Source organism: Pinus tabuliformis, chromosome 1_2, assembly GCF_031772625.1.
Source record: "Pinus tabuliformis cultivar Carrire ecotype Pingquan chromosome 1_2, CPIR1, whole genome shotgun sequence".
In the NCBI taxonomy this organism is placed as follows: Eukaryota; Viridiplantae; Streptophyta; class Pinopsida; order Pinales; family Pinaceae; genus Pinus; species Pinus tabuliformis.
The window spans coordinates 678,071,752-678,086,231 of NC_142298.1; the positions used below are offsets into that span (position 1 = coordinate 678,071,752).

The 14,480-nt window shown below is 37.3% G+C and overlaps 1 protein-coding gene across 13 annotated transcripts; it reads right to left on the reverse strand.

The window, feature by feature from the left end:
• Window positions 1-4,427: 4,427 nt before the first annotated feature.
• On the reverse strand, window positions 4,428-11,833 carry LOC149207504 (uncharacterized). 13 transcript variants are annotated; one of them, XR_016252645.1, is made up of 3 exons: window positions 8,685-11,833; window positions 7,672-7,726; window positions 6,932-7,401 (listed from the first exon to the last, which is right to left on the reverse strand). XR_016252645.1 is itself a non-coding variant. In XM_089395757.1 (2 exons), exon 1 carries the CDS (start codon window positions 11,613-11,615, stop codon window positions 8,685-8,687), a length of 2,931 nt encoding a protein of 976 aa, XP_089251883.1. In that variant the 5' UTR covers window positions 11,616-11,833; the 3' UTR covers window positions 4,428-4,443. The 13 variants fall into 13 exon arrangements, 1 of the variants encoding a protein (XP_089251883.1); XR_016252649.1 differs by having other exon boundaries at window positions 6,932-7,414; XR_016252644.1 differs by having other exon boundaries at window positions 6,932-7,504.
• Between the last annotated feature and the right edge of the window lie 2,647 nt (window positions 11,834-14,480).

Consider the following 14,480-nt stretch of genomic DNA (forward strand, 5'->3'; position numbering starts at 1 on the left):
AATTCATGTTTTTACTATTAAACTAATCTTGTATTGATTGCATGAATGGTGCATGGCTCTCTTGTGATTGAAAAAAATGAAGTTTTGATGACTCTCAGCATAGAAATATGGATAAATAGTTCCTTGTGATTGTGGTTTTGTACTAATGTGCTCTATACAGGGAAAGGATATATATATATCTCATTGAGTTGAGTTGTTGAGCTTTTGGGCTTAATGCCTAAATTAGCCATGATCACTCACAATTTGTTATATTAATAAAAAGAATATTAAATACTACACTCAAATTGTCCTCTATAATATTAAACTGGTCTTAATGTTGGAATGTTTATCTTGAACTTTTGTACAGAGAACTATACCTTAACCCTGAAAAATAAAATATGTGCTTGCATATTCATATGCTAAGGCCTTGCCCTGCTATTCAAAACCATTTTAGTTATGCGAATGAAGCATAACTAGAGTTTCCCTTGAAATTACTGTCTAGGCAATGTTATACCCACAATGTTTAATTTACATGAATAAATGTGTAATACAGCTTCATGGTGGAGCGAAATAATTCATTCATTGCAGTGAGCCATTCCCTGTTTAGGTAGTTAGATTAGAGGCCCTCTCAGAGTGATGACAATCATATCACGATCCTGTGCATGGCACTGGAACCCATAATGTAATTATTGGGCAGCCCATAGGTTTGTGTAGGGCAATTTAAGTCCACGCCTTGTGTATTAATATATATATATATATATATATATATATGTGTGTGTGTACGTAATATATATATATATATACACCAAAGGCACATGGAGCACATCGAATTTGGAGTTGGGCATGGTCCAATAGTGGTCAGAGCCTTGGCCAAAGGTCGAGCTCAGCCCTGTTCATGTGCAAAATTAGAGGCCTTAACCCCGAGGGCTAGGTCATTGATCTGTGTAATCACATAATACAATTGAAGGCGAAAGCTCGGGCCCGTAATGGATGGCGGAGGTTCATCAGCGAAATCAATAGTCGGCAAAAATAGTGTGACCCCCCTTCTTCCTCGCCCACCCATGACATCAAGGGAGTAGGGGGGTAGCACTATTGAATGGCAACCGTCGAGTTGGAGGATCGTCAAATCTACACCCAGAACCTGTTTAAGGGTTGGAATGACAACTATGTTGGTTGTCTAAAGTAAGGATAATTGTAGTCTATAACTAAGTTGTAAGCCATTGCCTACTCTTTTTTTTCATCATGTAAACCTTCTTCACACTATAAATTGTTGAGACACTTTCCTTTAGTGTCACCCATACTTGTGTAATGTGGATGTTTTATGTCTATTGGATATTTGTTCCTAGCATCAATGTGTATTGGCTAAGTGCTGAGATTGAATAAGTATTAAGTAATGTTGGGATGTTTTAAGATTGTAGTCAGACACGCCTATTGTGGGACTTACAAGGGTGTTTTGGACTTGGATGTGCATCTAGCTTGTTATAGTTTAAGATGAAATCATGGGCATAACTTAAGGGAAGAAGGATAGATTAATCATAATAGATGCTAGCTAGCCATGCCCCTATGACTAAGGCAAGGTGATCCCAGAGGACCTCAACTACCAAAACAACCAAATAACTCTAGTCACAAAAAAAATCAAGTAAATTGGAGGCCTATGACAGCTCCCTAGGTTCTAAGTAACACAAGTATTATGTAAACATGGTTTACTAAATACAATAATTTTGTTGTTTTGTTTTTGAATAAAATATATCAAGTAAAATATGATATAATTTATAACTTTTTTGGCACAAGGCTGCATTGTGATTGGGGTAGTAGTTAGATTTTCTTTTTAATAAAATATATTAAGTCAAATATGATATTAATCTATAATTTTTTTGGCACAAGGCTGCATTGTGATTGGGGTAGCAGTTGGTTTTACATATTGGGGTAGCAGTTGGCTTTACATATGGGACTAAAAGACAAAATATTGTTAGAAATAATGTGACCTCATGGGAGGGAGCTTCAACAAATAAAAAAAAAGATATAACAAAAAGGGATACTGGCTTTTTCACATGTGATATCTATCATGAAATTGTCTTTTTGGTTTTGGAGTAAAATCTAAAATTACTTGTATTCCTCCAGAGTAAGGAAATAAAAAATCTAAAATTACTTGTATTCCTTCAGAGTAAGGAAATAAATTGACAACCAAAAAACCCAAATTATGATCAATTTTGGCAAGCTTTGAAAGGTTAAATTTTTGGGTTAATTATTATACGATGATGTTACCTCTTGGCTAGTTTATAATTATCAAATTTATATCAAATTTAATTTATAACTGTTTGGTCGTAGTCATATTTATAAAGGCATGATACGTTTTACAAAATATTTGCATAGTCAAACCATTGATTGGCTGTAATACTAATAAGAAAGTATCATCATTGGCTGTAATACTAATAAGAAAGTGTTATCATGGCTGTGATTTACATAGATATCATACTCGGCTTTCTAAATGTCTGGCCTCATTTAGCGCATTGTCACACTCTCTTTTGCTGAGATCTGAGGTGCAATACTAGACAAACAAATGGATATTTATCAAATATTATGTAAGATGCAATGCCGTATATACAAACAGGTTATTAATACTGTACGGAGATTTTGTTCGCTATACGATGTGTAACAATCTGCACACATTTGGCAAAATCGACTCTGCAATTACATTAATTGGTGGCTGAAATATTATCTAAACATCTGCTATTATGCCATGCATGATATACAGTAGGCAACTGATCTAGGTCTGTGGTTGAGAACAGAAATTGTTGTGCTCACTTAGAGTTTAAATCCTGATTGCAATATGTTCACTCCTGAACAAATTGTTAATGAGGCTGATGACTCAAGGATGACCAAAAAAAAAAAAACAAATTCCCTACTTATTTCCATCTAATATCACATATATTTTATGATCTATAAATTGCATTTTTCATGGACATTATCAAATATTTGTAGGTCTCTTTTGTCCACTAAATGGAATAAACTCTTTGCAAAGAACTGTTGAGAGTTACTATAAATTGCATTGTTCATGGACATTATCAAACATTTATAGGTCTCTTTTGTCCACTAAATGGAATAAACTCTTTGCAAAGAACTGTTGAGAGTTAAATATTTTATCTACTAGCATCACCTGAAAACCCAATCTTCCGTGTAGTAGGCAATGTCAACAAACTTAAAATATTCAAAATCTTAAAATGAATCTTGATCACCCATTCAGAACCCTCAAAAGCAACTGAGAATACAAACGGTCAGCATGAAAAAACTTAAAAGGCACAAAATAAAAATACATGGTACAAACTAGAATGGAAGATAAAATCCTGATAGACATACTGGTAAGCAGTTGTGACTGCTCCATTGCCCCCCTCAAAAACTTGCAATTGTCGTTTGTAAATTTGACAATATCGAAAATCTCTTGGATTCTCATTTTTCCAAAGGGAAACCTTGAGTGCATGCTCGTTTTGCCTTGAATAAATAGTTCTGTTGTTCCGATATAATTTATTCAGGGCAGGATGAACAGTCTACAACATTGTCCGTGTACAGTCAAATTATGTAGAACATTTGCAAACGTGATTCAGTTAGAATTGAAATTTATATACCCATGTAACACCCTTAAGACATGAATGCCCAAAAATAATATGATTACCCCATCTAACAAGCACAAATTCTAAGAGTTAATCTGGTAAAAGGACAGCTGAATGGCCGTTTTAACATCTTTTATCTTTTTAAATAATAAAAGAGCCTATCCCTTATGGCATAATTTCTTTTGTCCACCTAATAGTTCTTCCTCCGGATGGTTTGCAATTTGGAATCTTACAAGCCTTGAAAAACATATGGTCCTTACTTGAAACATAGAAAAAGGCCCGGATGGCTTATAAAACGTTGGCATTGAACAGACCAGAGGAATGCCTTTACATTTCATTATCAGGATCTGTTCTTGTAAAGATCTTGTAATCTAATTTAGCTCTCTACAATTGTCTGCTGAGACTAACCCTCATCCAGTACATGACGGTTGTTATTTGCTAGTGTTTGGATAGGTACATATAATCCTTGCTGCCCGTGCTTTGGCAAAGGACATGGTGTCCTTTTGGTACACCAGTCTCCTGCCAGCTACTGTGATCAGATTTGTTCCTAACTGTGATGAAATTCTGCTTGTTATTTTTCATATTAGTGTGTTGGCATCCATCAATATGATACAGCTTAACCATGTCTATTCTTCCAATCTTGAATAGATGAACCTGCAAAGTTTTATTAATATTATGATGTCCTAATTTTTTCCAACTAAAGAGTTTGCTGGATAAAAGCAATTTCCAATTTATCTCTACAGCTGCTCTGACTATTTTATATATTTCCAATAAAATACATGTATCTATTTAAAATTGAAATCGACAAAAGAGGACCTAGGCTGACTGTAACCCACAGATTCCAGATGCAAGCTTTCTGATACACCATGGAACAATTGCAAGCTTTAAGATACATCTAGTGACAAGTCAGAACACTGGTAATACTTCAGAAAGCTATCCGAGAAACTAACAGTAATTTTTTTAAACAACGCACTTACATACGCCATACAGAGGAAATATTGGCTTATAGATTGTTACACGACTATATTCAATGAGGTTATACCTAGATGAGAAAATGCATAACTAAAAGCTTGGCCCTTTCGAAATTCACTATAGCAGAGCAAGGTAGTTTAGCATGGCTTCTCATGGATCCATGAGATTACTTTTAATTACATTGCTAATTTGCCCCAAAAATAAACCTAGTGTCCACAATGACCTAATCCAGTCTAGCAACTAGTATCAGTTGCAACGCCCATCTCACATGAACCCTCCAACAACATGAACCCTCCAACAAAGCTCCAACACCTGTTCAACCTAGTTCACCGGGTGAACAACAAAAAATGTTGCTTCATGTATAACTACACTCTCTATGCCAATGAGGTTTCACAGAATGTTCATTCGTCTAACAGGGCCCCATTCTCAATATGGTCTGCCCGACCTGGATGTCGTGTTATGGAAAAACCAGAGCAGGATGAATATAGCATAATAAATATTCTCAAAACCTGGCATCTGAACAGAAGGAAGTCATTATTATGCCATGCATGATATACAGTAGGCAATTGATCTAGGTCTGTGGTTTAGAACAGAAAATGTTGTGCTCACTTGAGTTAAAACCCTGATTGTGACATGTTCAGTCCTGAACAAATTGTTCATTGAGGCTGATGGGACTCGAGGATGACCAAAAAGAAACTTCCCCTAGTTATTTCCATCTAATATCACATATATTTTATGATCTATAAATAGCATTTTTTATGGACATTATCAAACATTTATAGGTCTCTTTTGTCCACTAAATGGAATAAATTCTTTGCAAAGAACTGTTAAGAGTTCAAGATTTTATCTACTAGCATCACGTGAAAACCCAATCTTCGGTGCTATAGGCAAACAATGTCAACAAACTCCATGAAAATATTCAAAATCTTCAAATAAACCAGCCATTCAGAACCCTCAAAAGCAACTGAATGAATACAAACGGTCAGCATGAAAAAAGCACAAACGAAATATATGGTACAAAATAGAATGGAAGATAAAATCCTGATAGACATACAGGTTAGCAGCTGTAACTGCTACGTTGCCCGCCTCAGAAACTTGCAATTGTTATTTGTAAATTTGACAGTATCGAAAATCTCTTGGATTCTCATTCTTCCAAAGGGAAACCTTGAGTGCATATCGTTTTGCCTTAAATGAAATTCTGTTGTTCCGATGTAATTTATACAGGACAGGATGAACAGTCAGCCACATTGTACTGTGCAGTCAAATTATGCAGAGCGTATTACAAATGTGATTCAGTTAGAACTAAAAATAATCTGCCTACGTAACACTCTTAAGACAGATGAATGCCCAAAAATAATATGATTACCCCCATCTAACAAGCACAATTACTAAGAGTTAATCTGGTAAAAGGACAGCTGAATGGCCGTTTTAACAACTTTTAATTAATAAAAAAGCTTATCCCTTATGGAATGATTTTTTTTGTCAACCTGGCATCTGAGCAGAAGTCACTATTATGCCATGCATGATATACAGTAGGCAATTGATCTAGGTCTGTGGTTGAGAATAGAAACTGTTGTGCTCACTTGAGTTCAAATCCTGATTGTGACATGTTCAGTCCTGAACAAATTGTTAATAGAGCTGATGAGTCAAAGATGACTAAAAACAAAAACAATTCCCTACTTATTTCCATCTGGTATGACATATATTTTATGATCTATAAATAGCATTTTTCATGGACATTATCAAACATTTATAGGTCTCTTTTGTCCACTAAATGGAATAAACTCTTTGCAAAGAACTGTTAAGAGTTCAAGATTGTATCTACTAGCATCACATGAAAACGTAATCTTCGGTGTTATAGGCAAACAATGTCAACAAACTCACTGAAAATATTCAAAATCTTCAAATAAATCTTGATCAGCCATTCAGAACCCTCAAAAGCAACTGAATACAAACGGTCAGCATGAAAAAAGGCACAAACAAAATATACGGCTCAAAATAGAATGAAAGATAAAATCCTGAAAGACATACTGGTAAGCAGTTGTAACTGCTACATTGCCCACCTCAGAAACTTGCAATTGTCATTTGTAAATTTGACAGTAATGAAAATCTCCTGGATTCTCACTCTTCCAAAGGGAAAAATTGAGTGCATGATCGTTTTGCCTTGAATGATAATTCCGTTGTTCCCATGTAATTTATACAGGACAGGATGAACAGTCAACCACATTGTACTGTACAGTCAAATTATGCAGAGCATATTACAAACGTGATTCAGTTAGAACTAAAAATAATCTGCCTATGTAACACTCTTAAGACAGATGAATGCCTAAAATAATATAATTACCCCATCTAACAAGCACAATTACTAAGAGTTAGTCTGGTAAAATGACAGCTGAATGGCCAATTTTAACAACTTTTAATTAATAAAAAAGTTTATCCCTTCTTGAATGATTTCTTTTGTCCACCTAATAATGACTCTTCCTCAGGATGGTTTGTAATATGGAATTTTAGAAGCCTTGAAAAACATATGGTCCTTCCTTGAAGCATAGAAAAAGGCCCAGATGGCTTATAAAACGTTGGCATTGAACAGACCAGCAGTATGCCTTTACATTTCATTATCAGGATCTGCTCATGTAAAGATCTTGTAACTAATTTAGCTCTCTACAACTGTCTGCTGAGACTAACCCTCATCGCAGTACATGACGGTTGTTATTTGCTAGTGTTTAGATAGGTACATATAATCCTTGCTGCCCGTGCTTTGGCAAAGGACACGGTGTCCTTTGGTACACCAGTCTCCTGCCAGCTCCTGCCTGCCAGCTCCTGTGATCAGCTTTGTTCCTAACTGTGATGAAATTCTGCTTGTTATTTTTCATATTAGTGTGTTGGCATCCATCAATATGATACAGCTTAACCATATCTATACTTCCAATCTTGATTAGATGAACCTGCAAAATTTTATTAATATTACAATGTCCTAAATTTTTCCAACTAAAGAGTTTGCTGGATAAAAGCAATTTCCAATTTATCTATACCGCTGCTCTGACTATTTTATAAATTTCCAATAAAATACATGTATCTGTTTAAAATTGAGATCGGGAAAAGAGGACCATACATATGGACAAATGAAGAAGGCTGATTGTAACCAACAGATTCCAGATGCAAGCTTTCTGATACACCATGGAACAATTGCAAGCTTTAAGATACATCCGGTGACAAGTCAGAATACTGGTAATACTTCAGAAAGCTATTCCAGAAACTAACAGTAATTTTTTTTAAAACAACGTACTTACATGCACCATACAGAGAAAATATTGGCTTATAGATTGTTACACGACTATATTCAATGAAGCTCTACCTAGATGATAAAATGCATACCTAAAAGCTTGGCCGTTTTGAAATTCACTATAGCAGAGCAAGGTAGTCTAGAATGGCTTCTCATGGATCCATGTGATTACTTTTAATTAGTGGATTGCTAATTTGCCCCAAAAATAAACCTAGCTATGTCCACAATGACCTAATCCAGTCTAATCCATGCGCTGATTACTGCACACCCTAACCAGGATAGCTGGAAACACTATTAAAATATAATCCACATATCCCTAACATTCCAGTATTATTTCCAGACAATTGGAAAAGAGGTGCTTCATATAAATTCCAACGCATTACAGTAAATTATGTAATGTATGGTCAGAGGACCCAGCTCTGCAAAGCTTAAACGTCATTTCTAAGGAATTTCAGGCTAAAGCCTCTTGCTTGAGGAATTTTAAAATGAAACCTAGATACTCAATTACCTTGACATTTGATGTTATGAATCCACTCTTTTGATATCAACTTCATATTCTAAGATTATACTATTGATCTTCTGTTGGATGCAACAGAGTTATTTAGGTGTCTTTTCAATGCAAGGAAAATATTTGCAGATGCTCCTACTACAGCAGTTTAAAGGGTTTGATGGTAGGACATTTTGGATCAGATGAATCACAATTACAAAGAACCGAAAAAAGTCATCATCTAAAACCTATTTGAAAGTGATGTAAAATGTCAGAAAGCAAGCCCATTACCTGCAGACGCCACAAAACAGATCAGTCTGCTGCATCTGATATAAATGATGGTTAAAATCAGTACCTAAGAATCTCCCGAAGATTCCATCTGAAGCGTCAAATCCTTGACTCCAGCGTCATGAAGCAAGTGGGCTACCTGGTTCCCAATTGAAGTCTTGTCACTTTCAGCAGAAATATGCAGATGAAGAGTTGCTATAACTTCCTTGTTTGTGAAGCTCCACACATGGATGTTTTGAAGGTCATGCACCCCATTCAGGTTTTGGATAACCTTGAATGCCTGCTTTATGTCATGCTCATTGAATCGAGGTACTCTTTGCAGCAATATCTCCGCTGAATTCCTAAGCAAAGGAATGGCAGATGAAATAATCATAATTGATATGAATATTGAGCAAACCGGGTCTGCTGCCATCCAACCTTTATATTTTAGCAGAAGGGTAGAGATAACTACCCCCACACTCCCCAGAGTATCTGCTAAGACGTGCAAGAAAATACCTTCCATATTGTGATCAACATGTCGGTGATTCTTGGACTTGCCGAGTTCCGCTGTATTACTATGCCCCAGATTGGAAAGGTTCTTCTCCATGAGTGAATGCCCATGTCCAGAATGAGAATGCTCATGTCCCGAGTTGGAAAGGCTCTTCTCCAAATAAGAATGCCCATGTCCCGAATGAGAATGGCTACGTTCCAAATCAGAATGCCCGTGTCCTGAATGAGAATTGCTATGCTCCAAATGAGAATGCTTGTGTCCCGAATGAGAATGGCTATGCTCCAAATGAGAATGCTCGTGTCCAGAATGAGAATGGGTATGTAAATGGTTGTTTTCACAATGTTGATGATGTTCACTGGTGTTACCAACATGGTGAGACGTACAGGCAGATCTTGTTTCTTCACCCTGTAGAGCACCATCCTTTTTCTCTGAATCGTCTAGACAATGTTTGTGCCCATCTTCACCCCACATCAGCTGATCATGTGCACAAGAGTGGTTATGCTTACCATGTTCGTTTGATGACACAATCAGTTGATGCTGCTCATGGTTCAATTGCCCACCGTTGGCACTGTGACTATGGCTATTACAAGTATTATCATGTGCCATTTGATGACAAAACTTGTCCTCATGATGATTATGATCGTTGCATCTAATATGAGCATCACTATGAACACCACCGCTATGGTCATGATTGTCATGGAAATTATTTACCTCATCCAAACTATCACCGCCTTTCAAGTTATTGTGCTCCCTGCCACTGCAAGGAGCAGCACTAATTGTGCAAGTGTGGCTGTGTCCGTGACTTTCATGAGAATGAGAATGGGAATGGCTGTGTCCATGGCTTTCATGAGACTGAGAATGGGAACAACCCCCACCATGGGCATGATGATGTGCTTCATGGAAAAATGCCAACCCCACAAGATTGACCACAAGTCCTCCGACCGAAACAATCAGTAAACTATCTGTAGAAATCTCTTGGGGTTCTAGAATTCTCTCAATAGACTCCAAAACTATGAGAGACCCAATCAACACCAAGAAAACAGCATTCACATACCCAGAAAGCACCTCAAACCTCCCATAACCATAATTGAACTTGCTGTTTGCAGGAAGCCGAGATATATACGAAGCGTAGAGCCCGATCGCAAGGGCTGCACAGTCGAACAGCATGTGGCAAGCATCCGAAATAAGCCCCAGGCTGTTGTTCATAAATCCATAGATGAACTCCACAGCCATAAAGAGAGTATTGATCAAAAGGAAAAGTGCGATCTTCTGCGACTTCCTTTCGCTCAAAATATGTTTCAAGGGGTTCTTAAATAAAGAATAAAGCGAATCAGAGGGATCAGATTCAAGAATTGAATATGCATTCCATCCAGATGGTGGCCCCAAATCTCTCACGGCAACCCAGAGAATAAGGGAGCAAAACAGAAATCCTAAAAGCGAAAGCTCAAGGCCAAAGACAAGCTCTAGCAGGCACGTGCAGCAAACGGTGACGAAGAACATGTTAGGGGACAGTGTGGGGATCAAGAGCTTCTCTTCACAATACGTTTCGCCATAAAACGAGAACACAACGCCGAAACCAACAGTACTAAACAAGGGCCAGAGGATGCTGAAATCCAGAGAGCCGGGGTTCGAGTCCCAGCCGGATAGAAAATAACTAAAAACGGCAAACGGAAAAAGAAATGCAGCAGCAATTGACAGAGAAATCAGACGGACTCGTCTCTTACCAAAGTGCCTGACGGAGCTCCGATTGGCCCATGATCTCTCCAGAGAAGCCATGAAACCTGCCGCTAAGGGTGCCAGCATCGGAAAAAGCTTCGAACATGAATCGCTGTAACTCCCGGTCGCCGGAAAACAGCCAGCCCTGTCCCAGCCATGCGAGAGCAGAAACAGGCCGGTGACCAGAGCCACGGATCCGCGGATCCGCTTGCCGCGCTCCGATGATTTGGCATCCGAAAGCAGGGCCTTTCCGGCAAGAGCGCCGGCGAATTCTGCTAGGACGGCCTCCATAGGACCGCAGGCTCGGCAGCCATGGAAGCGGACGAGGAAGAGCAGGGCCAGGAGAAAGCCATTGGCGCCGAGCGTGAGGCGATTGGGGAGTGTTAGCGATCGGTTACGCGGGGGCTGGCGCCGCAGGAGGGCCGTGAGCAGGGCTGAGAGGAGCAGGGCCAGGAATGTGAAGGGGGCTAGGCTAAGGACCGAAGAAGAAGAGGAATTGGGGTTATCAGGGTTCTTCAGCCATGAGTTTAGGAGGTAGAGGGAGCTGAGTTCGAGGAGCTTGCAGAGCCATGGGAGGTAGGGATTGGCCCTCGGTCGCTTCGAGGGTGTTGCAATGGGCGAGGGGCTGAAAGGAAGGGGCTTGACCGAGGCAGAGGAGGATGGAGTGAACACGTTTGGGTATGATGGGTATTGTCTGGCGCTCCACGGTGTTGTGGATGTTGTTGGTTTGTGAAGCGGGGGACGGGCAGGCACGGAGAGACGCAGTGGCATTGACCTCTCAGAGCTCTTCATTGTTTTCCAAATGGAGCTGACGGAAGATACTGATATTATGTGTATATATGCATGGCAGAGGCGAGATTGATATTATGTGTGTATATATGCGTAGCAGAGGTCGAATTTGCAGCACTTCCACTCAACTGGAAGAGATTTGGAATTGCTGTGCGTATAATCACGACGATGTCAAAGCCTAGTCAAGATTTGTATGTGAGCTGTTGGGTGAGCATGTCAATGCATTAATTCTACACAGCACAGTTACATTTTGATGTATATTTCAATATGTTTATTCATATGGTATGATATATTTATTATTTGATAATTTGAATGGTAAATGCAAAAAGAATAATATAAATTTAAAGATGCAATTATAGGCCTGTTTGAACTTGGATTTCTAGTGATATAATTTTTTTATTATCATGGTGATACATATTTTTCAGTTCGTGTAGATTCATTAATGTTGTTCCGTTGTATGTGTTTCTCATTGTTAAATTTAAACAAGTACATAATCTAGTGATATTAGTGTGGTCGAGTTGTATATGCTTATTGTTAGATTTAAACAAGTATATAATCTAATGACGGGCATAACAACTCCCATTGTTAGATTTAAACAAGTACATAATCTAGCGACATTAATGCAGTCGGGCTGTATATGCTCACTGTTAGATTTAAACAAGTACATAATCTAATGATGGGCATATACAGCGCCCATTGTTAGATTTAAACAAGTACGTAATCTAGTGACATTAATGTGGTCGAGTTGTATATGTCTATTGTTAGATTTAAACAAGTACATAATCTAGTGACGGGTTGTATATGCCCATTGTTAGATTTAAACAAGTACATAATCTAATGACTGGCATATACAACTTTTATTGTTAGATTTAAACAAGTACATAATCTAGTGACATTAATGCGGTCGCGCTGTATATGCCCACTGTTAGATTTAAACAAGTACATAATCTAGTGACAGGTTGTATATGCCCACTATTAGATTTAAACAAGTACGTAATCTAATGACGAGCATATACATCGCTCAATACATAATCTAGTGACATTAATGTGGTCGGGTTGTATATGTCCATTGTTAGATTTAAACAAGTACATAATCTAGTGACGGGCATATACAGCTCGACCGCATTAATGAACCTATGGTCTGTGAAATATTGATTGCCCACTATCAAGTGATCACTGATCCATACGCTAAAATTATATTTGTCATTTAAAGGTATAAAGTGATTAATATTTAAAATTATGTTTATTAAAAATATAAATTGAATGGCTTAACATAATTAATATTTGAGATTATGTCTTTTTGATATATAAGAGATTATGAAAATATCATGGCATCTTTTATTTATGAATATAAGATAAAGATATAGATTAAAAGAAAAATTAATATACTAACATTTTTTTGACTTAAATTAAAAAAAATTAATAGGTTGACATTCTCTCAATAAAAATAAAAAGAAGAAAGATTTATCAAAATACATAATACATTCTTAAAAACAAAAGAAAGAAGAATTAATATAAATTCATTTTATGTGTCTTTAAAAATAAAAAATTTATTTCAAATTAACATGAAAATGTTATTTTATTTGATTAATTTAAGTGATTGAATATTATAAATTATAAATAAAATGTTATGAGATTAAGTAAAATTGAGCTAACTATTTTCATAAATATTATTTTTTATGTTGTTCAAGTTACTATTATCTTTTTAGTATTATCAACATTATAATTTATTTAATTTTCTATATATCGTTTTTAAAATAATATCTCAAATTTTTTACCATAATGTAAATAAACTTAGATTTATTGTAACTTTGGATCTATCAAATATCTAGAGGGATCAAATCTCTTGAAATATAAACTTCTTTTAAAGTGAAAAGATATTTGTAACACCCTCTTCTCACGTTTACCCAAGTTAACTAGTTCGTTGGAGTAAACATGTGATGAGAGGCTACTATGATGTGATGCAACTCCTCGTGTACAGTGAAGGAAGTGGAATTGACATAACGAAACCAAACTGACCTTCCACACAAGCTACAAAACCTTCAGGAGCTAACCAACCCTTCCAGGTGGCCAACCCTTGAGACAACTTGACATTTCATTGATCTAGTCCCTCAGCTGCTCCCATGACAAGCCATGCATGTGATTGAGGCCTTCTAGTCGCTCCCACAGTAAGGCATGCCAACGACTGTGGACTGTTTCACGCAATTATGTGCCAACGACCTCAGATTCTGAGCCACTTTTTCAGGGCCAGGTCTCAGGCCACTACCCAAAACTTCATGAAACCTTCATAAATGAATAATAACAATGGAACAAAGTTACTAATGCAATCATTAGTGCAAGTACTCGATCTAACATGTCACAAATATGTAACCTACAAGTCATAACAACATATCTTAGCATAAGGGTCTCATACTTATCTGAGATTCGTAAAGAAGCATTGTTGTTATATAACAATAGTTGTATTATCATCTATTAGGTCATACATTCATTTGTTAATTAAAACATGATGAGAACCATACATCAAGTCTGTCATGAAACATACTCATAACCAGCATATAACCAACAGAAATAACAGGGATATAACAGCCATAAGAGCCACATATGAACTAGTACATATACACATGAAATACCAAGGAGAAGAAGCTCTTATTATTGAATGTAAAAGCCAACTGGGTCTGGGACTTCCACGAACCACCTGACCATAGATTGGGCTGAACCAAATATTTCTTTCATCCAATCACCCTCGTACCATATTCCAAGCATGAATGTGGGACTCACAACAAAACCAACCAGGGCTTCCTCGAGCTTCACCACAGTCTCCATTGGATCACTAGGCATGAACCTTCATCAATACAACCAGGCTTTACT